General features: G+C 46.2%; 1 protein-coding gene across 3 annotated transcripts in view; it reads right to left on the bottom strand.

Annotated features, from left to right (window-relative positions):
• Positions 1–347: 347 nt before the first annotated feature.
• Positions 348–26,135, bottom strand: part of ANXA2 (annexin A2) — a 40,560-nt gene continuing 14,772 nt past the window's right edge. For all 3 annotated transcript variants that reach the window (XM_036440137.2, XM_036440139.2, XM_036440135.2), the window contains 10 exons: positions 13,668–13,762; positions 10,581–10,694; positions 7,494–7,584; positions 6,968–7,047; positions 5,521–5,580; positions 4,071–4,164; positions 3,443–3,538; positions 3,093–3,151; positions 1,911–2,033; positions 348–723 (listed from right to left, as the gene is read on the bottom strand). In XM_036440137.2, the coding sequence (XP_036296030.1) occupies positions 664–723; positions 1,911–2,033; positions 3,093–3,151; positions 3,443–3,538; positions 4,071–4,164; positions 5,521–5,580; positions 6,968–7,047; positions 7,494–7,584; positions 10,581–10,694; positions 13,668–13,762 (872 nt within the window). In that variant the 3' untranslated portion in view covers positions 348–663. The remainder of the gene's footprint in view (positions 724–1,910; positions 2,034–3,092; positions 3,152–3,442; positions 3,539–4,070; positions 4,165–5,520; positions 5,581–6,967; positions 7,048–7,493; positions 7,585–10,580; positions 10,695–13,667; positions 13,763–26,135) is intronic.

The raw sequence follows: 26,135 nt of genomic DNA, 5'->3' as shown, positions 1-26,135 counted from the left end.
GTCATTGCATATCATAGTGACTGGTCTTTCCACCATTCAGTCAATTTGCATATTAGCCTTTTATTATATAGGATGAGCATGTTCTCTCCCTGTGCTGTGCAGCCACTAGCTGCTCACCACACATGGTACTGAACATCTGAAATGCGGATGGCATGACAGAGGACATGAATTTGTTCTCTTTCATTTAGTTTTATTTCGTTAGTCATATCTGTATAGTGGCCATTATGTCAGACTGCTCAGCTCTAGAGGGTTCATCCTCTAGGGACAGGCTTACCAGCTGAATCATATGGCCCTCAGGGATATTTGATTTTTAAACAATTTAAATAAAAGCAAGGTCAACAAAATGATTGGTTCTAAAGTAAAAATTCAGTTTATTCATCTGTTTACAACACAGTACACAAGAGGCAAAGTGTTTCACATCATAGATTTCATTTCCAACTCTCGGAATGTTCATTTCTTTGGCTAAAATGAGAGACTAGATGGGAAAGCCTGGCAGTGCTTAGGCAACTGAGAGAAGGTGAGGCAGAAGCAACGCTGACAGCATCCTCACAGGGACGGGCACAGGGACGGTCAAGGGATGGGCACTAGTCACAAGCAGGTTTCCTAGAAGTATTAGCTGGAAGCATAGGAGCACCACTCCTGGACGCTCAGGCCGCTGTGGGCTCAGTCATCCCCACCACACAGGTACAGCAGCGCTTTCTGGTAGTCACCCTTGGTGTCTTGCTGCAAATGGTCAAAGAGAAAAAGGAAATTCAGTATTAAAAAGAAGATCCAAAATTTGTCATAATATACAGGCAGAGCCACTGCAACAGAGCTTCTCCCAAATTAACAAGAGAAAACTCTGCAGGACCTGTCTAGATACAAAGGCCCAGAACGCCACACCCAAACCACCACCACCACCACCACCACCACCACCACCATCATCACCACCACCACCACCACCACCACCACCATCATCACCACCACCACCACCACCACCACCACCATCATCACCACCACCACCACCATCATCACCACCACCACCACCACCACCACCACCACCACCACCATCACCACCACCACCACCATCACCACCACCACCACCACCATCATCACCATCAGAGAACCCTCAGGGAGTGTGGCCTCAGGGCGACTTTCAAGTCAAATTATTACCACAGGGGAGGAGTGAATGCGAGGTACTGGGGACTCATATGCTAAGTGACCGCTCTAACTGCCCTGAGGTCCTGCCAACACCACCATGTTCTCCCTGGTCCTCCCCTTCCAGAGAAGGCGGCGTCCTTGCCTGCCTCAGTGCTGCTTCCTAAACTTAAGGTCACACGGAAATAAGCTGGTGAGGTGAAGAAACAATGACTCCGAGTCTAATCAGGGCCTACACTTTACACAGATGCCCTAATAAGCCTGGGCACATCTAACCCACTTCTAAATTCATCCTTGTAACCACTGACATGCCTTTGGAAACATCAGGATCTTTTATAAAAAGGGACTGCAACACCTGTCTGAACTACACACAGTGGACTGCTGGGAAGGTCATTGCTGGTTACACATGAATTCTCCATCTCTCCAAAACATAGACTAAACTGGGTGAGATGGGCATTCTGGGCCAATCACAGAGGATTTTCCAAGAAATGGAAATACAATTAATATAAAATGTAATCAGTCTAAATTTCTTGAGGCTGTCAGCAGCTCTTAAGGGGTCATCATCAGGAACACCAATTATCATTGTGGAATAACTCAGGTGGGAAACGGAAAACATTTGCCTCTTCTATAGGATTCCAGGACAAATCACACTTTCAAAATGAACCCCTGGAATTTGGTGACTATCTCTTCCCCAGTGATTTAGAAAACACAGACCCTCCCCCGGGCCCGGGCCCCTCAATGGCAGTGCGGGTGACGCGGCAGCGTGGGCTCACCTGGATGTAATAGTACAGGGACTTGCCGTACTTCCTCTTGAATTCAGACCTGATCTTCAACATGTCCACTTCACTGCGGGAGATCATGATTCTGATCAGGACCTTGTCACGTGTCCCCTTGCCCTGAAAGTCAAGGTGATGTTCCAAGTTACAATCCACTGAGAGCAATGCTAATCACAGACCAATTGAGCACATTTTCTTGCTGGAACTGATCTGCATTCTAGATGCTGCTCACTAAGAGATCCCAAATGGAACCATTTGTGACTATTCCCTGAAGAGAAAATGAGCATGAAACACAGCAGGGTGACGTCTGCACAGACTCCCACATGTGCATTCACATGAACGTGGGCGGAGCACTAAGCACTGCAAGGCTCGGTTCAATGAGTGTGCAGGTTTGTTTACACATGTAACAAATAAGTCCCAGCTCTCCGGAGTTTGGAGAGGCCACACTGTCACGTATTCCTTGTGGCCCTGTGCCAGCGTGCATGGCATGAACAGAAAGACCACTGAGTTTACCTGCAGAGCCTCAGACCATGGGTGCCAAGGTAAGGGTCATATTTTACATGAGCCTGAGGAGAGATGGGAGAGGCAGTGTGGACAAGGGGGTGACCCAGGAGGATGTGGGCGGGCCTGGAAGATATAAAGTCCCGGGCACATGTGAGGCATGAAAAATGGGATGGGATTGTGGGAAGAGATGCTTCATTCACGGGACAGTTGCTGGGCTGGCTTTGGAGTCTGTAGACTCGGGTTCCAATGTGGCTATGGAACCTCAAGGAAGCTGAAGCTTTCTGAGCTCCAGCCTCCTCACCTATAAAGAAACTAATGACAACAAAACAGCAAGCCTCAGGTTCTTTGGTAATTATTTAAGTTCAAGTAAGTTGCACAATGTCTACTATATCGTGGCTGCTTCACAGTCTCTCCCTCCCTTGCTGGTCTTCTCTCAAAGATAATAGGAGGGAATTGCTGAGAAACCTGAGCAGGAGTCAGGTGCAACCTTCCCTGGCTTTCTCTCCCCGGCGCTTTGTTTTCTACCCGTACACAAACATGTGCTCCTGCTGGCTGGTGCACCCTGCACCTAGACCTTGGGGCTCCTTTCTCCATCACTAGGCAGGGGGACTTAGTTTGAGGACATGAAAGAAGAGACTAATGTGGAAATCTAGACCTCTCAGCCGCTGCCCTTACCTTCATGGAGTCGTACAGTCGGTCAGCAAAATACAGGGGCTTGTTCTGGATGCACTGGACTGTGGGGAGAAGCAAAGGGGTCAGTTACTCCTCTGTCCACCAGTGGGGATGAGGCTCTGAGCTGGGCACACACCAGATGACCTGAATGGGCCACAAAACGGGAGGGTCTGAGAGAACACCAGGGACCCTGCACGGCACTCAGCTCCCTGAGGCTGAACACTGGGAACTCCGAGGCCACAGAAACCTGGGGTCAATGAGAACATCTCCCACAGAGCCCTTTCTCTGGTTACTTTTGTGTCAGTTTACCGAGGGCAGACGTCCGCCGGGGATGGGGGGCCACACTTACTCACCCAGGTTGAGGAAAGCATTTTCCAGGTCTCCCTTGACCTCCTTCTTGATGCTCTCCAACATGTCATAGGGGCTGTAGCTCTTGTACCTGTCAAATACTAAGGAAAAGCAACAAGTAATTACTAAAATGGAGCCTCCAGTCAAAGCTGTCAATGATCACCCACAACATTGTATACCACATTTGAAAAAAAAAGAAAGAAAAAAAAGGACAATCACAGCATCCTAACGGCTAAGGGGTTGCCATGGTACCCAGAGTTGACATGGTACCAGTTGCCCTGGGGCAGCTGTCCCATGCACTTGGCCTGAATGGCACAGCCCGGGCCATGTGTGGACATATCCCCTGAGTGGAACCCATTCTATCTGGAAGCCACAAGAAGCAATACACAGCACCCAGCAGAGTCCATGACTTCAACACATGAAGCAAAACAGAAGGATCCTCAGACAGGAAGGGGCAGCAAGTTAAAGCACCAACCCATGGGAGCTACATAGGGGAAGCAAGGACCCACAGTGGGAGAGGGCAAATGGGCCTGGTGAGGGAAACAGGGGGCGCGATGTAGAGAGCGGGCTTGGCTCTGGCAGATGGGAGCCCCAACACCGACACCGGGGGCCCCAGGAGCGCACGGCACCCACCTTTCTGGAGGTGGAACACGCTGCGCTCGGTCATGATGCTGATCCACTTGGGAACGTCAGTTCCTTTCCTCTTCACTCCGGCGTCATAGAGATCCTACGAGCACAACCCCCGGGAAAGGTAACTACAGGACCCACAGCCAGGCCATAAAAACGTCACTCAAAAACACCAGAACCTACACATTCAAAACACCAAATGAGAAAGGACGGCGGCACTACAGACTCGGGGGAAATGATAGGAGGGCGCACGTTTTCATCAAGAGCAGGCTTCCTTAGACACGGACAGATCTCCATGAGACCAGATTGCTCATGAGGCCTGTGCTGCACAAATCTCCTTCCTTGGACACCGGAAGGACTGGGAGCTTCTATGCGCACAGAGAAGGACACACAAGCATTCAGTAGCACATCCAGCCCTCCTTCCTTGTTGGCACCGTAACAGCAAGTATGCTAGTGGCCAAATAGGGAAAGTCTGGGGCCCACACCCAAGCTTCTTAGAGACTCGGGAAATGACGGAGCTGAGAAAGGAGCCAGGCCAACCTAATCTTCAGTTTCTGGAAAATTTAAAGGCTATAAATAACGCTAACAATGGTGGGGAGGGTGGGGGAGAGGCATATGCAAGGGTCGATACTCATCCGTGACCATCCATTATCCGGAAGTTGCAAAACCCTCCTTCTATTTATTATTTTATTTTAAAACCTTCTCTACCACTCGCTAAAAGCACAGTGCAAAATATATTGAAACTTAAAAACTAAAATGAATCTAAATGAGTTTCCTTCTGCAGCCCTTTTGAAAGTTCTGAGGTAGCTGTCGACCCCTGGGAAAGGCACACAGCTCAGATGATGGGAGTCAGCCAAGCCTAAACTATCATGTGAGTCGGGTATGGATCCTGTCATTACCACCAGCGGTGTGAAGGAATGCCCGCTGATAACCAGTGCTCCCAGGAAGTGCCAATGAAGCCCACAGACTCTCTGACATTCCTCCCTTCCCCTCCCTCGGACTGTGGTCCGGACACGGTGACATGTGAACAGAGCAGGACAGAAGAGACTGTGTGACTCCCGAGATGAGGTCATAGAGCCCGTGGCTTCCTCCTTGCTTCTCCCACGACCACTCAATCAGGGAAAGCTGGCGGCCATGTTGTGAGGACACTCAAGCAGCCATGCAGAGTCCATGTGGAGAGATGCCAAGGCCTCTGCCAACAGTCCTGTGGGTGGCCCTCAGGTGCCAGCAGCCCTGGTCAACATTTGGTGTGACCCTGAGCCAGGCCACTCCCTAATTCCGGACCCACAGGAATAAATAATAAAGGTAATAAATATAAATAAATAAAGGTAATACATGGTTACAGTTTTAAGCCGCTGTTTGGAGGTCACCTGTTACCCAGCACAGATAGTTACTACACAAACTCTCCAGAGGCTTCCTAGAAAGCGGAAACCCACAGCAACACCCTGGCACCTACCCGGGCATCCTGGTCAATCAGCTCGTAATCGATGACAGAGCCGTCCTCTGCTCTTCTGCCCTACAGAGGAAAAGTGAACAACATCAGGCGTATTCCTTTGCACGTTTTAATGCTGTTTTTCTCTCCAAGTCATGTAAGCCATTATTTAATTCACTGAACAAATACCACTTAAATTTTTCCTTAACTTTGAAGTCTAGACCAGACCAAGAATCAATAAAATAGTTGAGGAAGTGGAGTGGGGTACGCTGTCGTGGGCTAAGCCCCTTACAGGATATCCCCACTCCAAAAAGAATAAGAAGCTAATGATAGTGAGTTTCTCCCCTCAAGCAGCATACAGTCCCGATGGAGAATAAGCACAGCCCATGTGGGAAGGCGCAGCCATCTATGGCTCTAAGACGTGAAATGCAAGTGAGAGAAAAGTCTGTCAGAGAGCAGAGCCAGCAAGGTCTGCGGACAGTGGGGACGGTGGAGGAGAGCCTGGAAGGATGTCAGCCGGGCTAGTGAAGGGCAGGGGAGAAAGCCCTCCGCAGGGCAGCAACAGCATGGAAGGCTGAGACCCTGCAGCTCAGGGGAGGGAGGTGATAGGAGGTGCCTGGCCAGAGCAGGGGAGAGGAGGGAATCCCAGGAAGATCAAGTCAGGGAGAACCAGCGCACAGAGGACTTTTTCAAGAAGCAGAAAGCCACGCCTGGATTGGATGCAGCTGAAGTGGCTTTTGATCAGGGGGATAAAATGGTGGAAATGAATTGCAAAAGAGACCAGTGGATGGCGGCAGGCGGGGGAAGGAAGGGGGGGGGGGAGTGGGGAGGGGAGGCAGCGCGGAGCTGCCCCTGCAGAGATGCCAGTGGGCAGGAGGCAGCACCCAATCGGTCACTTGTCATCAGTTCCTGGAGAAAGGAATTTCTCTTTTCTCCCTGGTTCATAGGCTTTAAGCTTCACACTGGTCAGAACTCAGATTCAGAAAGAAAATGCCTTTCACCCTCATGAATGTGCTAACATCAGCAGACAAGCTAAGGCCTTCCTCCCCTCCCCTCTCCTCCCCTCGCCAGGCAGAAGATTACACAGGCAAATCCTCATCAGCAGTGAGAGCAGGTGAAAGGAACAGGGTCACTTCCACTGGGTCCTAGGTGACCACAGAGAGGCAAAGCGACCTTCCTTATGTCACAAGAGCTGGCACCTAAGTCCAGGCCAGGATGTGAGAGGCCCCCCCCCCCCACCTCCTCTGGCCCACAAGTCCACCTGGCCATGCCATTTTGCTGGGTAAAAAAATCCCATTACACAAAAATGACAGCTCTGCAGGGACAGGGCAAACCCACCGTCGGAAGGAAATGCAGATGCCATTTCTAGTGCGGGCACAGAGGATTGAGTGAATTCACTCTCAAGTATAAAATGAGGTATGGGACTTGCCTTAGGACAAAGCAAAGACAAAGAAATAAACCGGAAACCAACCTTCGCGAGGGCGACCATCAGCTTGCGGAAGTCGCCAGATGTGTCGGAAATGATGTCCTTCTCCAGGTCAGTCTTGTACACTTGGAAAGCAACACATGTGGGTTATGCTTCCTGCCTGTGCATCCCAGCCAGCCACTCTAATTAAGTTAATAATAATGAACCTACCTATATAGTTTAAGTTTAAAAAATGTGGCTCTCAAAAGAAATTCAATCATTGAACTGCTGATATTTGGCTCTGCTGACTAATGAGGTTGCCGACCACTGAGCTAGGGCCCCTTCTGACCTTTATAATAGATTTGATTTCTCTCCTGTCTGTCCTGTAGAAGTTCTAGTGAAAGGTAATAATCAAAACCTGGGCCATAAGAGATGGAGGAGAGGGACCTGGGCCACAGCAAACCCCTGGACAAAGGGCAGGCATTTCTGCATCCGTAACCAGGCCTCGTGTACTGAGCAGTGGCCCAGAGAGCTATGATGGGGGCAGAGAAGCTGGGCTGAGAGGGTGTGTTACAGAAGCAGGGCTACTCACTTTCCTTGTAGACTCTGTTAATTTCCTGCAGCTCCTGGTTGGTCCTGGAGCAGATGATCTCAATGAGAGAGTCCTCATCAGTGCCCAGCCCCTGTGAACCAGGCAGGACAAATGTCAGCAGGCAAGGTCCCCGGGCCATTAGCTTTCTCTGACTTAAACCAGATAAACTGCAGACATGACCAGGTCTGTTCACATGCTCCCTGCTGCATCCTACTGAGGGATCTGTACTCTATTCCTCAGCACAAGCTAATGTTATTTTCTATTCTTAAAAAAAAAAAAAATGCTTCACCTGAATATAAGATGGTATGACATATTTGAGTTCAACTATATTAAATCTATTTTTATAGTGAATGGGGGGAGACACCAAAATGTTACAAGTGGTTGCCTTTTGACGAAGGGTTTATAAAATGGGTAACTGTTTCTTATTCCCATTTTTTTTCTTCTTTTTCGATTTCTATAACCACCCATTATTTTAATAGATGGGAAAACAACTTTCTTTACTAAAAAACTCTGCTCAGTAATTTAAAAATAAAGGAATACAGAGATGTCATGTTATCATTTCCAGCCAGCATCGTCAGATTGAAATTAAGTCTTTTTTTTTTTTTTAAACTAGGGATAGGTATAGATAAGATTAAATTTCTAGCTTCACCTCTTTGAAATGTAAAATTGGGTTAATGTTAAAAATTTCATTCTTGTATTTCCATTTTTGCTCGATTACTATGCACTCTTCGGGCATTTTAGGAAAAGCAAAAGGAAATAATGAAGTGCCAAATAAACCTAGACATCAACATTTTATTAAGGAATAAGAATTTGCCGGGTGATGTATTCAAATTTAATATATACACTTTTGAGCGTGCCAGATAGCTTGAAAGGATGCAATGAAACATGTATTTCAAAGCTAGCTTCATGATCAAAGCCAAGATTTAATAATCAGGACTCTCTAATACTTGTCTTTCTGAATATGGAAATATCACTTTGAACTAAGTGGAATTACAACTGTTTAAAATGTAAATCAATTATAAGGTGTTACTACAATAAGAAACTTCCTGATCCACATGAAAAGTATGTCAACTATTAATTAAACTTATTAGAGTTTATATGCCCCTGAAAAGTGGTTTGTGTAATATAAACTAAGCCTCAGGTTAATGGTTAATTTTGAATTTTATTCTTAAGTCTAATCTGTGAGCCAATGCCTCTTCCTCCAGAGTTTCTAATCACAATTCACAGTGATTCCAACAAAGTCAAAATTTCTTTTCTTCTTAGCCAAGGGCCTACAAAGCATTCTACACAACTGCTATAGAATGACTACCAAGCACCTTCAAATATTGCAGAGGGCTGTTTTTCCATCTAAAAACAACTTAGGCATTGGAGGTTCTGTTTTCCTCCACCCCTGAGAGACCAGTGCTATCATCTGAAAATTCCAATAGTGGTTTTGTCTCTATATTCACAGGTGACCTTGGCAGTTTCTAAAACTGGGCCCAGCTTTCCCCAGACTGTCCACAATTCCTATCACAAGGGTAACATCTACTGTAACACATGACAGATAGTGCCACTGGTATCGCCAGAAGTCAAAACAGAATTTTGTCAAAAGCACGGTTCAGCTGATGTCACTCAAGCCTTATGGATTTCAGGGGAGTACTCGGCTGTGATGGCTAATGGGAGAGCTGGCATCAGGTCAAAGATTTCGAAGTCAAAGCACCTTTCATTGAGCCCAATCACTCAGGTTACCACAGTGACTGGCAGCTCAAACAGGCCCGTCTCATGTCACTAATCTTGGTAATAGATACTAGCGAAACGGCATGAATCACAACTAATGAGTTCCTGATGAAAATAAGATACACGAGGTGCAATGATGATGGTCAGAAGACACCTAGGAGAGGCAGCTCATTGATGGCTCCAAAGGTCCCTGGCTTGGTTTTCAGGAGTGTTCTTTTTATCAAGCGGGATCATGACCTGTGGTTGACTTTTATCATTCTTAATCAGATCTCCCCTGCAATTTAGTTGACTTAGGAAACTCGGGGCAAGGCTGCTCAGATAAACTAGAGAAGAAAGGAAGATCTCACCACAAATCTCTCAGCAGCCTGGAGCGACCTATGGAGTTTGGGACCCTGGACATGCCTGGTGTGGGAATCTGTCTCCCTCGAGAGAGGCTCTCTGGGGAAAGGGATGACAATCGAACTGTGACATCAGCTCTGGTGACAGGCTTGAACTCCTCAGAGTTCAGGAACAGTGGCACCATAGAAAACGCACTCGGACTTAGAATTAAAAAATCAGAGCTTTGGCTTTGTCCCTAAGGCGGAGGCTTCCCCAGGTCTGTCAGCAGAGGGCAGTATCTGATTACTCAAAGTGGAGCAGCCACACACTATGAAAGGATCGTTTTGTGCTTTGCTGGGACATGCATTTATGTCTATGCATCTGTTACATTTGTATACTGCTTAATGTTTTAAGTGCACACAAAATACAGGGTGTTTCCAAACTGTAATTCTGACGCTCTAACTTAAACTAAAATTCCATGTTCAAAATAATTTCAAAAAGAAAAACAAGAGGAAATATGTGCTACAATGCTTAAACAAGAGGCAGGTACCATTCACAATCTGAAATCACTCTTTATATGCATACTATGATGGTCTGATTTTGCCCGAATTGGAATTAAACAAAAGGGTTCACAAGGAGGTCAGGCAAAGGAACACCCAGGAGAGGGGCAGAATATGCAAGCACCACTTAACAAAAGCTCCGAGTTTTACTTTTGCCTCACTATCACAACAACTCTTTTCTAAGGAGGAAGTGTAATCAAGGAAGTAGTTTTTCCAAATGGTATTTCAATTGCCCAGGTGCCAAGCAGTAGCAGCTGGTAACTGACTTCTCAGCATCATGAAATTTCTTTACAGGCTTAAAAAAAAAAGTAATTGGAATATTTTTGGTACAAATCTTAAGACTTATTGCTTCAGTTCATTCAAAAAAAAAAAAAATGGTTCCAAATGAGAATTCAACAAAACCGAAAATCACCCACTTATCCTCAGAAAGCTGTAATTCACAAATATTAACGGCAGACTCGGCCGGCTGAGATTGCATCCCACACGTGCGTACCTTCATGGAAGCCTTCAGCTCGGAAGCATCATACTGAGCAGGTGTTTTCAGGAGGCCCAGAATCACGGTCTCCAGGTGGCCGGACAAGGCTGACTTGAGTGCTGATGCAAGTTCCTTCAGGAAAAAACAAGCAAGAACATGGAAAACTTGGTTGGTAACCAATATGCACTTTAAAACTTGAGGAAAACAAAAGAGGGATGTGCTTGGGAAGCAGGTTGTGATTCTGTGACTATTCAGGGTCTTGGATCAAACTATCCCTCAGCTGTAGGCCCTTCAACAGATGCAGGTGTCAGAAACCAAATGATCAGGCCTTGCTCTGACAAAACCCCTTCAAACCTAAGCTGATGGTGCCTTCCTTCCCGGACATTACAAGGAAACCAGAGCAGGATTCAATTCCTCAGAAAGGGACGAGGGCAGTTTCCCAGACACTTGCACGTGGCCAGAGCCGGTGGAAGAGGGGCCTCTGCTAAGAAGGAGCTGGTTTGAGTGGAGAGCAGGGAGTTGTGACCTGTGGATACCATCCTGTGAAAGGTGTTCGTACAGCTGTGCCAAGGGTGGCTCCAGAAGGGACCGGGGCTGGAAGGGGCTCACGAAGCCTTCCTATGCAAACACCTCGCCCAAGACTGAGAAAATGCCGGTCTGTTCATGCCACATTGGGATGGGTTGGTGGTGACGAGGGAGACTAAATTAGCCCTGATTACCTCTCTGACTTCCCCACTGCATGCTATTTCTCAAGGGTTCCACTGTTACATTAACACAGATTTTAAGTCATGAGTTGGTGGCACCCATGGATGCAGACAGATACCCCAAAATTCAATGCTGCTCTTTGATGATGCTTCCTCGGGATTGCATTTCCTACAAATCATGAGCACTGGGGGACAATGCACTCTGCTGTTTTAATCATTTTCTCCTCTTCCCTTTTCCCCTCCTCTTCTCTCCCTTCTTCCTGTCTCTCCTGTTTGCCAACAGCACCCATGGCCCCTACGCAGACCAGCCCCTAGAGGTGCTTGTGGGCGCTAAGAGGTGATGAGAGAATCTTCTCACGTCACTCACAGAGGTTGAGAACGGAGATGGATCATCCTAGCGTGATCCGGCCCACCCCTTCCAACACCAACATTCTCCCGCTTCCCGCCGGCCTAGTTACACACAGCACGTAGGAGGGGACTTTAAAAGCAACACCTCCCAATTATAGCACCAATTTTCCAACTTGGAACTTTGAGGTTAGGTAATTCCAAACTTAGCCTACCCCCGTCACTCTCCTCTCTCTACCTGTTCTCTGTTCAAACCTCAAATAGCATCTGTGTACCTACTGACGTCCTCCGCTTCTATTATAAACACCTATGGGCTGAAGTCCAGCTTCCTCTGTGCCTAATGTCTAGCACAAGGCTCTGCAAGAACAGAATCTCCAGAAACGTCTGATAAATAAAACATAATCTCTCCTTCTACGGAGAAACCCGGCATCTGGATCTGCTGGAACGTGAAAGCAACACAACACCAGCCCTCTCTCCCAGCTCCTACCAGTTCTGCCCAAGCTGCTCCAGTTCATCACCTCAAAGCCCCATAGCCCTAAAGTCCTCTGCACTACAGGGCTTTCTCCTTTCTTATGCAAAAGACTCCTTCAAAGAAAGGACAAGCAGTTTACACATCTTTCTGTAAAGATGGGCATTCTTCTTAGCCCAGGGCCGAGGAGCACCAGGCAGCAGCAGGACAGCGAGCTCTCCCGGGCACACAGAAGAGCCGGGGAGGCCACTGAGCCCATCATGGCTCTGGCAATCTCTTCCCTCCAGCAGGGCACAGAGAGCGTGGTCCTCCATCTATCTAATTTAAAATCGAGATTCAGGCTTCTATATCTCTGTGCACCCCTATGTGTGCGCCAAGACCCCACCTTGTGGGTGACGGCTGAGGAGCAAATAGGCACACTGTCCAAAGAGGTGGGCCTTCTATGCCAACCGAAACTCAGTTCCAGCTCGCAGATCCCATTGGGAAACTGGGGAAATGATACGCTCCCCTCGTGCCTTTGGAGCCTTTACACAAAGATCACTATCCATCTGCAAAAGTGATCTATATTTATTTTAGAGATTGCTATACATCTACTGGAAGAATTTTAAAGCACAATGAGATGAAAGAAGCCAGATACCTTCCTATGTATGTCTTTTCTGACCGGTTCAGGAGGTGACAAGGGGCAAGGGGAAAGTGGTAACAGGGCTTGACCTGCAACTCCCGGAACCCTTGATGGTCATGTCAACCCCGAGGGCAGACACGTCTCCCAGAATGCACCCGGCTCAGCTCCACTTGGCCACGAGTGAAAGCCCTAAGTCAAACAGGAGCCACAGGAAGCCACACTTACTGCACCATCCCAGAATAAATCAAAAGCTTTTAATAGTAAGAAGTTAAAAATAAAGCAGCCCATCCTTAAAAATAAAATTTCCTAACACTGTGACAAAATAAAGGATGAATAAGCCCGGGTCATTCTTTAATCACCGGTGGACACGCAGAAGAAAAAGCACACAAAGACCCTTTCCAGAGTGGGAACATGGCACGCTGAAGATAGCCTGGGAGACCAAAGGAAGCACTGAGCCCGTTCATGGCAAAGCTCCGAGAATTCAAGTGATGTTTTTAAAAAACAAGAGGAACGGCTCAGGATCAATACCTGGTGGAGGCTAGTGTCCAAAGATAAATTAAAAACATCTTATCAGGAGCACACAGAAGTCACAGAGATGAAAGGAGTTGCTGCTATATGTGGAGAACGACATGCCTGGCACCACACAGGCATTCAATGAGTGGCACCCGTTGTGGTTACTCCCTATTCCTTTCTAACTTTCTGTTCCCAGAGCGGCTCCCTCCACACGCCCTGGATTGGAGGAGGGCGTGGTCTTCGTGTAAAGGCTCCGAGCACTCCAGGGCCATGTGTATGCAAGTGGTGACTCCTACAAGGATGTGAGAGGGAAACCTCGTGTGCCCAAGGGTTCCAGAAGGCTCTTGCTGGTACAACCCAGAATTCAAGAAGAGAAAAAAGCAATGGCTGCAAAAATAACATTAAAAAGAAATTCAGTAAGGAGTGCCCCCAACCTCCCAAACTGTCCATACCTTTTTGGTCCTTCTCTGGTAGGCGAAGGCAATATCCTGTCTCTGCTCATTGCTGCGGTTGGTCAAAATGTTGACGATGGTGACCTCATCCACCCCTGTGGACAAACAAGTTGTGAAGAGTTAACCACATGCATGAATCCTCTGGGCTTATATAGAAGCTTTTCAACAGAGGTTTTGTTTTGTTTTGTTTTTTAATATATTTTATTGATTTTTTACAGAGAGGAAGAGAGAGGGATAGAGTTAGAAACATTGATGAGAGAGAATCATCGATCAGCTGCCTCTTGCACACCCCCTACTGGGGAATGTGCCTGCAACCAAGGTATGTGCCCTTGACCAGAATCGAACCTGGGACCTTTCAATCTGCAGGCCAATGCTCTATCCACTGAGCCAAATCAGTTTTGGCTAAACAGAATTTTTAAAATAAAAACTCTTTTCCAAACAAAAATGCCAGGACATCAAAATTCATTCTCTCTCTCTTTTTGCCAGCACCCTCCACCCAATATTTATACCCCCCTTTTCTATTTTTTCCTGACAACTTCACATCTCAAGCCTAAGTGGTCCTTTTAAATACTTTTATTTTTTTAAAAACTATTTGATTCATAAATAGGCTTCTGGAATCAACAGTAGGAGGTGCATTTGCAGGGTTCTGGCAGTCGGATGGAACACAAAGAGGTAGGAGGATTTTAAATGAAGGTCCCCAAATTGCCATTTAACTGAGGATTTAATAGATAGTAACTGGGAACCGAATTAATAGAGACAATTATTTATATTTATTGTGGGAGTATGACTGTATAAGCAGCTAGGTATAATTTCTATAATTATAGGAGCTGTCATGACAAATGAGTCATATTTAATATGGCAGTTGTATTTTAATAGCATAATTGATTAACACAATCATACTTATTGAAGACTAAATTGTTTTGTAAGGAAAATAAATGTTCCACTGCTTTTCATCTTCAACAGGCAATTTTAATAATCAATTTTATAACTTTATTAAAAAGAATAAGTGTTTTAATCTAAATTAAATCTAAATTGGGAGTTCTGAAGTGCCACCGAAATATTTTAGCGCTTATTTTAATTGGAACATGTGTATTTACACAGATAAGCAATGCCTTCTGGTGCCTGAAAGTTTCTCATTTTATGTGAGAAATACTCCTAACAGGCCATTTACCTTCAGAAAGCACAATTTTAAGGATTCAGAGAGTGAAAGGTCTCTCTCTTGATTGCAATATGAACTTTGTTTAATGGAGTCTTTGCCATAACTGGACAGGTACTTCTTGGGTGAGAGAGCAGAGCGGTTATACGCACAAGGTCACATGCCAACTGTAAGCAGCCTAGCCCAGAAGCAGCCAGGAGTCCCAAAGCCCTAGAAAGGTCAGAACTGGGGTGCTCTGAGGCAGTCAATGAGCAGACTGACAGAGGTCTCCTCAACTCTCAAGCATGTCAGAAAGGTAAAAAAAAACAGAGAGTTAGAATTTCTGGGTATTAAAAAAAAAAAGTGAGCTCATACCAATAAGTGAGTCAGTTATGTTAATTGCAGCATCTGTTATTTTAGCTCTGGTGTTTGAAGTAGCCAGTGTCAACGTAGAAACCCAACTGCTGTATGGGAGATTCAGTTTCAGAGATGCTTACTAGTGTTTCAGCATTGTGTGTAATGTCAAAAAATAAAAGGAGGAAAACCCACATCCATTAAGAGACTGATTAAATAAATGTTTTTTTGTTCATATGGTGGGATACTACACAGTCAATTAAAATGATGCCATAAAATAATAATTGAGCCCTAGCTGGTTTGGCTCAGTAGATAGAGTGCTAGCCTGCAGACTAAAGGATCCCAGGTTCGATTCCAGCCAAGAGCACATGTGAGGGTTGTGGGCTCGATCGCCAGTGTGGGAGCGCAGGAGGCAGCTCATCATTGATGTTTCTATCTCTCTATCCCTCTCCCTTCCTCTCTGAAATCAATAAAAACATTTAAAATGTAAATAAATAAAATATTAATTGACATGGGAAGATGCTCACAGTACATTAAGTATAAAATGAAAAAAAGATTGCAAAACAGTATACCCAGTATAACCCAATTTTAGTAAGATACATAATGCATGTATAAGAAAAAATATAAAAACCTTTATACCAAAATATAAAAACCTTTATACCAAAATTTTAATAGTGTCATGTGAGTGATGGAATTATGGATGATTTAAGATTCTATTTCTTTTTATTATATATATATATTATATAAAAATAGAATATATATTATATATATATATTCCAAGTTCACCATAATGACCAGAAAAGGTGTTTTTGTTTTTAATATACTATGAGTGACGTGCATGCATTATTCTAACACCAACTAGTGATTTCACTTCAACAGATTCCTGACATGGTTCAAAATACATTAATTAATAAAACACGATGTCTAGAATAAATAGGAGCCCGATCTATGAAATTCTCTCTGGTTTCTAAAACATCCTAACATCTGTCTTATGCAAACACCTATGGGGAGAGCTATTGCTCTTCCTAGTCAATAGATGAAGACAGTGAATTTGGAGATTGAGGCCCTGCCATGCAAATGTCACCTGTGTGAACATCTGCCCTCCGTGGGTCTCACTTTCCACACCTGCACAGGTAAGAAGCTTGCACAGTGACCTCCAGTTTTGCTTCCACGAAACACTCACAGACCGAATCAAGCTTTCACATATTTAGATTCAGTCAGATATGGGCAGGATAGAGTTATTCAAGGACTCCTTGAAGCCGAGGGCTACTTTAGCGATGTGGGTCTGGGCACGGGCACCTACATGCATGCCTAACCACACATGTGTGCTCCCTGCCCTGAGGGCTCTCTCTGTCTCTGTTCTGGGATTCTAACTCTAAATCAGAAACACCACTTGTTATGTACATTTTTTTTTCTTTGTACTTAACTTTCTTACCCAAGTCTGAAGACGCAGGGGAACAACAGCAAAATAGAGTTATATCCTCTAACCTCAATTCTAATAGTTTCTTAAATCAATTTTGGGGCTGCTGATCTGAACACATACCAAGAACACAGACCCATAAAAAACAGTCCTCCCTTGGGAACAGACTCAGCTACATTTGTGTCGGAATGTGGTCCAGGCCCACCTGAAGTAGGATCCCATGGAGCACTTATTAATATCACAGTCCCCTGGGCCCCATCTGAGACCTACTGAGTAAAGGCTCTCTGGGACTTTGAACCCAGGAAGCAGCATTTCAGCCACTCCCTGTAGATAATTTAAGAATCACATGGCTGAGCATCAGGAGGGACTGGAAGCTCTTTAGAAATCTGCCCACGCCCAAGACTCTCACGTATGCTTCTACCAACTGCTTCTGTCAGGTGCAGGCTCGCCTATAATTTTAGGGAGAGAAATGTTTACTCTGTCCCAACAACTCAGGGAAGGAACCACCCCTGGAAAGAGCCTGCCACCCAGACGGCAGTGCAGTCATGCTCTTAAGTCAACCCGACTTTGGCTTTTCACCGGCTCAGTGAGTCGGAATTCAATCCAACTACTGGAAATCCCCATGAAGAGCCTGGGTAGTTAACCTGCATCTCACCTAGGAGGCAGCCGGTGCTGTGGCCGGAAGAAATCTAAATGCATTTTACCTAAATTATTTACCAAGCACACAGCCTGCTGCGGCGCAGCTCCCGACAGGCTGGGACGCCTTGCCAGGAAACACTCAGGCGCTTGACAAAAATGCTAACTCGGAGGAATTAAATGGAGATATTTCTTCAAGTGGAAACCCGCTTCCCCTTATGAGCATCTCAGCTATGCCAGCCAGTTCTGCTATACTGCTGTCTGCAAGTTTCAAACTGAGCTGGAAACATGAAAGAACCATGGAGCCCAGAATCAACTGCCTACTCCCAGGCACTCCAGGCACGTCCTGGGTCATAACACCAGAATACGCATATCTGCTGGTGGAACTTAAGCATCTTATCTTCAGAGCGCTGCTGCTTCCTCCTGACCTGCCATCATGATGGGTGAGACTGTTATTCCTGTGGAAAACAGTCCAGGACAGGTGGAAGCTGCAAGGGTCATCCGGTTACTCACCCTTCCTGCCCAGGATGCAGCTGAAGGATGAGGACTGGACACTGGGCTCCCTACACCAGCACAATCACCGTCAACAATGGGCAGAGTGCAGTCCGCTGGGAAAGCTCTAACAAAGGTAACCCAGGCGCAGATGCCTGGGGGAGGAGGCATTTGCACTTTTTATTTAGATGGCTCTCGTTCCAGTGTGTAGGGAAGTGTTTGCTGGGTGGAAGGTAGGGCCCAGGATCTAAACAAAACTGTGTGGCTTGCGCAAAAAAATCTGGAGAAAACAACAAATCCAGGTAACGTTCCTTTCCTAGCCCACTGTGCTTGTGTTTGATGTGGAAGGTCACAAAGTGCTCCAAGCAAAGGCTCACACGGGCACCCAGTGAGCTGGGCAGGGGAATCGCACAGAACGTGAGTGAGAACACAGAAATCCTGTGGTCCAAGCAGCTTTTTAGAAATTTATTTTCAAAATGAATCGAGCCGGAACTGGTTTGGCTCAGTGCACAGAGCATCAGCCTGCAGACGAGAAGGTCCCGGGTTTGATTCTGGTCAAGGGCATGTACCTTGGTTGCAGGCACATCCCCAGTGGGGGCTGTGCAGGGGGCAGCTGGTTGATGTTTCTCTCTCATCAATGTTTCTAGCTCTCTATCCCTCTCCCTTCCTCTCTGTAAAAAATCAATATAATATATTAAAAATAAATAAATAAAACAAACAAAATGAATCGAGATTAAGAGTTTCAAGATTGGTGAGGACCTAAGACAAACTTCCTTGGCTCCTGATGGGAACTAGGGCCATGAAGTCTGTGAGCATTTATGCCTTGGATGAGAACGGTTGGCTGCCTTCATCGGTTAACTACAGGCTGTTTCCAGCCCTCTGAGCTGGGCCTTGGGAAGGTCAGTCGCCGTCCCAAGGGCCAGTCAACCTCAACCACATGAGGCCACAGGGAGGCGCCGCGGATGGCGGGGCTCACGCAGAGGAGCGGGGGCGGTGGGTGCCTTAAACCACCGCTGTATTTTTAAAACATGAAGAACACTGGCAGTCTAAAATAGTGGTTGAATCCCAAGCCACAAAATCAGCCTCCTGGAGTTTCCTCCTCCTCTCTGCGGGAGGAACCCCGAGTCAGCGCGGCATCTGGCACCCATGGAAAATGTCTTTATTGTCCATGGGCAGGGAACCAAGAGGCCGTTCCGAACAGGATGCTGACTCACATCTGCCAAGACACACTGGCTGCACAAAGAAAATGGATCTCATCTGTTTGATGAAGGACTCGGAGGCTCTCAGGGGAGGACTGACTGATTAGGAACTAAGGGAGAACTGCCCAGATCCTCTCCTTATCTAGATCCTGGCGAAAACGTGGCTTAGAATACTGGAGATATCAGAATCAAACCTCGGAAGAAATCATCATTACAACAAGGTTGCAGGCAGGCCACAGAGAGAGGAGAGGGCCACATCTACATAGGTGTGGACATATTTTATTTATTATCACATCAAACCATTCCCTGAGTACCTACCATGGGCCAGGCATTTTGCTAGGTGCATTCTATAATCCTGTCATGTGATTTCACCACATCCAGGGGAGGTGGGGGATAATGTCAATTCCATTTACCCAGGGGGAAAGCAATGCTCAGAGAAGGCAGGGGCTCCCCAAGGTCAGACAGCAGAGCTGGGGTTCAAAGCTGGGCTAAAGACCCAGGGTCACTGAATCGGGCTATCCTGCCTCCTGTTACAGAAAATTATCCAAACTTGGAAGTAAGGCAAGAGGAAGACAGCAAGTCCTCCCAGTGTGGCCAAGAGGCCCATTAAAGACTGCGCAGGTGCGTGCTCCCACTCACTTACTATTATTTAACCACTGACTAGTAACCTGGTAACTGGAGATCTGGGTCCACTCGAAAGGGCAGCCCCAGGGGCCCTGGCTTCAGAGCCTGCAGGACGGGAATGGGCTTGTATCCCCCCCAGCAGTCTTCCTCCAACGTTCTTTACTCAATGCCTATAAACACCCAGTCTCTTTTAACCAGACTTATCTGAGTTAAATACATATTTGACATGTGATCATCATCCTATATTTATGAATTCGGTTGTACCTTTTAAAAGATTTTTTACCCATTGATTTTAGAGAAAGAGGAAAGGAGAGGGAGAGAGAGAAGCATGGATTGGCTGCCTCCTGCATACCTCCTACTAGGGAACTGAGCCCACCACCTGGAGATGTGCCCTAACTGGAATTGAACCGGTGACCTCCTGGTGCACAGGAAGATGCCCAACTAACTAACTGAGTCACCTGGGCAGGGCGTGTTTGTACCTTTGAAAAATTATACTTCTTCATACCACAACCTTTTCCAGCCCCCACAGTTCCTAGAAAGGATTCGGGATAGTAATGTGTCTATATATCTACAGAACTGAACTTATTTAGGACATAAAAATGAGCACATTTAATAATCAGTACACAGTGATTTGCCCAACTAAGTAACAATACATGGCCACTGACGAGACCACCCAGCTGGGATTTTTTTTTGTTTTGTTTTGTCCTTTGTGTTTTGTTTTTAACAGAAAGAGCTAGATTTTCTTCTGAAGATAGCCATTAATAACTCAGTGGGAAAGGGGCAACAAATCTCTCTCTCTCTCTCTCTCTCTCTCTCTCTCTCTCACACACACACACACACACACACACACACACACACGCACACACTGTTGCCCAAAAGTATCCTCCCGGTCACTAGCCAGCTGTCTGGCCAGAATCCTGCTCTCAAAGTCACCTCTCAGGATCACTCAGCAGAAGTGAGCATTCTCTCTCCAGAGCGGCTCACCAGGATCCAGACATCCAGGTGGGCGACAGATGACAAGGGGTGGCATCTGTGTAAGTGGAGGCAACAGATGTAGTGCTCTGGTAGCGAGGTGGGACTCAGAACTCCCTATGCCTCAGTTTCTCACCCTGTAGTACAGAGATCATGAGAAATTTTAGTCTACTGGGACGCACCGAGGACTCGCTGGGAGCGTGTCTCCTGCCTTCTCCACTCAGCTTCTTGGCTGCAGGCCTAGCTGCTGTCGGTATTCGGTTTTTGTTCTGAAAAACTAGGGCATAGAGTCCAGTTTCATGATAACTCTGGCAGTTGCCTGGGAGATGGGACAGAAAACAAACACTGCACAGGGTGGGAGGAGACCGGGACGCTCGGCCCCTCTCCCAGGTCTGCCACAGCCAGGGGACCTGGCTCCCACTCCGGAAAAGCATCATTTATCTAAGTACCCAAGAAGGCGCAGGCCAGACATCAGATTTCTATTTCCATTCTACTCTGGTCTCTCCTCCGTTGAGTCCCTTAGAAATATTTAAATGCCTAGATTTGGTAATTCCACTGGATACTTAATCTAGGCCCCTGTCTGCTTTCCATGCAAAACAGTATGTCTGAAATACTCTACAAAAGCATGTCAAACTTGCGGCCCGCGAGCCACATGCCTCGTTTATTTGGCCCATGTTAGCCTTTGAGTTTGACATGCTTGCTCTACAGGACCAGCAGAAAAACACAAAGCAGGCCAGCACTCAGGATTCAAATCAAATAGAGTCACCAATGAAGGGCTATGCATTCAGGGCCATCACCATTCTGTACCCTGCTCCTCTAACCAGCGTCTGGGGACAGAAAATTAGATATCTGAACAGATGCAAAGGGACCGAACATCCCTATCCTGAACTCAACCCACAGAGAACTGGCTGTATATTGACTCAGCAGTGACACCGGTAATAATCTGGGGCCCCTGGGAACTCAACCCATAAGCGGAACACTTCAAACATTACACAATGTCCTAGAGATATTGTTCAGACTCTACAGATCTGAAACTAAACCTAAAAGTTAACATAAAAAGCTTTCCCCTTTGACTGACCCATCAGGCAAGCTCCCCGACTCTGTCCCTTACATTCTTTTCCCACTTTTTCCAGACTATCAACCTTAAAAAAAAATTAATAAAGAAGAATCTGGATCCTCCCATAATCCCTGGGTGGTGTGGTGTTTGGATTTCCACAGGGAGAGGCAGGCAACAATCCTTGAGACTTAGAAAGGGAGCACAGATCCTCCAGCCATGTTTACCAGCATCTTAGTTCCCCTTGGGCCTCTGCACCCCGCCCCCGTCCCTGTAGACAGAGCTCTTTTTGAAGAAAATCAGAAAACCTGTGCTGGTAGGTGGCTGTGACTCAGCACTGGCCCTCTCTGTTCCCGGCAGTGTTGTAAGAGCAGAACTCCATCGAAGGTAAATATGTACACGGCAAGGCCTCAGCTGCAGGAATGCTCCCTCCTGGAGCGTGAAACCCCGGGCAACGCGAGTCACAGGCCTTTCTCACAAGGACACTCTCCCTCTGACGTAGGGGGTCTCGCTGGTTTGAGCCTGAGAGGAGAGAAGCTACTTTTCAGAGCCACTCAGCCTCCAGGCATCTTCTAGAGCAGTGTTTCCCAAAGTGTGGTACGCATACCCCCAGGGGTATGGGAAGAGTTTGGTGGGGGTACGCGTTGCACCGGAGTTTGGTGGGGATATGCACTGCACCGTGCTTAGCTGCGCCTAATTCTACGTTCTCATGAGTACGAGGGGTACTCAGTGTTACGAAAATTATAAAAGGGGCACACATATATCAAAAGTTTAGGAAACACTGTTCTAGAGAGTATCTGCCCAATAGCTCTCTCAACTAAATGACTGTGCCCCGGTGTGCAGGTGAGTCCGAGGGCACATGCCCTGCTTTGCCCTCCCCTGGCACAGGCTGCTGGTGCTTTGGCCATGCCGGAAATAAATCTTAAGTGGTCCCATTTTTCAAACATAAGGAAAAAATGTGCAAAAACTTGCTAAGTTACGCTTCTATACTTATGCTTCTGAGAAGGGGGAAGAACATACCCGCTTTTGCATTCCTTCCGGAGAACACAAATACTGCTGAAATCAAAACTGGCAATAATAACAGGGCCACTCATTACCCGCCTTCCAGAGAGAGAGAGGCCCAAGCTGTGCCAGTTTTTTGGCACTTACACTAACTCCGGGGTTGTGCTGCCTCTAATTACAATCTATTTGATGTAGTCTAGATTCGTCCTTTTCTCATTTAGCTGACTTTCCTTTCTAGTTATTTGGACCCATATGGCAAACCATTCACAGCTGTGTTGTACACGCCATGGTATATATTTAACCCAAGGCCAATCTAGACTAAGAGACTCCTACAGATTTAAGTCTCCGCAACCTCTTGTTAATTAAGCAATATTACTACTTATGCACGGCTTTATTCAGTTTCTAACTAGACATTAAATTAAGGTAAGTATTTGCGCAGTCTACCTCAAGCCAGAGCATACCACCACCAAGTAATTGTGGAATGGGTGTAGGTAACATACCCAAGAACTACCGAGATACTGTCAAACTAGAAACAAAGCAGGCTTAGGAGAGTGAGCTAAATTCATTCTGTGAAAACAGATCAAAGCTCACTAGGGGACTGGTACCCTCCCCGGATACTATCCAGATTCTGAAACTGTTCTTTGCTACCTTATCTGCCACCCGAGTGTCCCCCTCACTGTGTGCTCTGTGTCTGTGTACACTAGACTATTTGGGTGAAATGTATACCTTCTCACACAGTCCCAAGGGCTGGGTAAATCAGATTAACTACAACTAATGAAATAAAGGCCTTGCCCTCAAGGAGCTGACATTCTGGTGGGAGAATAAATCCAAATGTAAGTAATTATAACACAATGTGGCAAGAGCTATGTAGGAGCATAGGAAATATTATGAGACAGACCAAGAAGTGATGGATTCTGCCTCCTCCTCAAAGACAGCTTGGAGGAGAGGCTGTGTATCAGCTGGGGCGGAGGGGTGAGGGGGAGCCACCTGGATGTCAGGAGTGGGCTAATGCTCCCTCCAGAGCAGCGATTTTATCCGCTGTGCCGAGGCATGCTGGTGTGCCGTGAGAATTTTAAAAACATGGAAAACCTGACTATTTAGTCATGGGCACTGACCTCTTTCCCCTTAGATGGTCAAATAAGAAAATGACAATAGCCATCCAGTGTGAATCAAAACTATACTTTTTTTTAAATCATATTGGCAAAAATATATTTGTGGCGTGCTACGGAACTTTAATAATCACTTTATGTGTGCCCCGAGATGAGAAAGGTTGACAATCTCCGCTCTAGAAGCGGGTGGCTCACTCCTACCAGAGCAGAGGCTCTGTTTGGGGCACCGAGCAGCCTGGAGATGAAGACAGGAACAAATCTGCAATGGGTGAGGCAAGGAGGCCCATGAAAAGGGCAGGTGCCACACCAGGCCAGGTGGGAGATGGTAAAGGTGGAGGGGAAGAGATGGGTAAGAGCCGCTTTGGGACCTTCTGACCAGCCCAGGCCATGCCAGCCCACAGATCTCAGCCAGGCCGACTCCTCCTAGTAATCCTCTCCACTCTGGCCTGCTCAGGGTTTGCAGTCCTTGTGTTTAACAGCAACTGATTAACTCTCCACCACAGGTGATTGGTCACACAACAAGGAAGCAGACTTTGTGTCCAATAGAGCAGGCTCCTCCCAGCATGCTCTGCACTTGGTGCACATGTGTGCACACACACTTAGAGCATCCTTTCTAGGAGAGAAGTCATCTTTCCTTTTTACGGTCCTTTGGCTTTTGTTTGTATCAGCATTTGAGGTTTACCTTTTGTTTCATGTCAAGGAAACACCAATTACTTAGTATGGTGTCCTCACATTAAGGGTTTGAGGAGGGAGTAGGGGCAAGGTGTGGCACAGCTTCTTAACTGAAGGGAGAAGGCATTCTAAAAGAGAGGGTTAAGAGCTTAATTAGCTCATTTGTTAAGTGATGTTAGTTATCTAAAAACTAGAGGCCTGGTGCACAAATTTGTGTAGAGGAGGGGTCACTTGGCCTGGCCAGCAAACAAGGGTAATGGGGGCCAGCTGGCCATGGGGAGGGACCACAGGAGGTTGGCTGTGGGAGCGCACTGAGCACTAGGGAACAGTTCCTGCATTGAGCATCTGCCCCCTGGTGGTCAATGCATATCATAGCCATTGGTTGACCAGTTGTTTGGTCAACCAGTCGTAATGGTCACTTAGGCTTTTATATATATAGATATCAAAGGGAAATAAAAGGAACAAAAGCGATTTTACCTTCCTGAATAATGATTTCATTTTTGCTCATAATTAAATGTATTGCCTTCCATTATGATGGTATGGCATTATAGACAATTTTAGAAATAGAGAATATACTAAAAGCACAAGGAAGGAAAAGGACCAATTACCCATAATTCTATATGTCAGTTAATAATGCCTTTTTTCCTTTTTGACATAAAAAAGTTGTGGTGTAATCATACTGTACATACTCTTTTTTGTCCTTTTTTAAATGCAACTGTCTCAGTTATGGCAAAAATATATTAAAATGAGTGTTGAAAAATTATGATACTGGCTGTTCAAATTGATGGATAGTGAATTGTACATTTCACATAGGCGAGTTATATGGCATGTGAACTACATAAAAAAAAAATTGCTCAGAAACTTTATTTTCCAGTCTCTGTAACATTCTGCAGACATTCTCTGTCATGTAGCATGAGTTACCACCATTTACTAAGGCACCTCCCAGCTAGAAGCTATCTGGGTTTTTCACATGATTGGTAGGTATACTGAGCTCTGTATGCATATCATAGTCTTCCTTCTCAATAGTTTCCTAGAAGGATTTAAGATTTTAAACATACTGACAATCCAGAAATTATTTTAAGGGACCAACTGACAACTCAAGAAAAATCTAATTACTCTGTAAAATCATTAGGCACCAATGACTAGCTCCTAAAAGATCTCATTGGGCTATAAGTCTCAAAGAGAACAAGAGAGGAACCTAAAGCAGGACCACAAACATGGCAGGAGTCTGATGACAACAGAATCCCGTGTTCTGTGGCTGACATTCCCTCAGAAAGGAAAAGAGTCCAGTCCTGGCAGGTTGGTGTCCCGTCAGGATGCTCAGACACACAGCCTGGGGCTGGCCAGAACTCTGTTCAAACCCGTTTGAACCAAGGCCAAGAGACCTAGAGCATGTTAATCCTCAATGTCCCCCACGGAGTGGGAGGATGGCGCACAGTGTCAGAGGGTGAGTCTGAAGTCCACCTAACATGAGCGTTCTGAATGTGCTTGGTGCATTGCCTGCTCATAAGGAGCACCAATAAATTCAATAAAGAGCTGTAACCGGAGGATGGTGATGTCAGCAGCTTGTGACCAAATGAGAAGGCAGGAATCCAAAGCTCAGCCTTGCAGACATTTCTGCTTAGAAACTACAGGCTTTTTCTATGGACTCAGAAAGGGCCTGAAGGTATTTTTATTGCCATGGGAGTTTCAGCCAATACCAGAGCTCCTTTGCGCAATCTTTACATTCCAGTGTGCTAAAAGCTTTCCCATGCAGGGATAAAAGCCTTCTTTGTCTCCAGCTGGTGAAAGGCACCATC

Source organism: Pipistrellus kuhlii, unplaced genomic scaffold (genome assembly GCF_014108245.1).
Source record: "Pipistrellus kuhlii isolate mPipKuh1 unplaced genomic scaffold, mPipKuh1.p scaffold_m20_p_1, whole genome shotgun sequence".
In the NCBI taxonomy this organism is placed as follows: Eukaryota; Metazoa; Chordata; class Mammalia; order Chiroptera; family Vespertilionidae; genus Pipistrellus; species Pipistrellus kuhlii.
The sequence above is the reverse complement of the archived record's forward strand: the minus strand, read 5'-3'. Positions and strand labels throughout refer to the sequence as shown.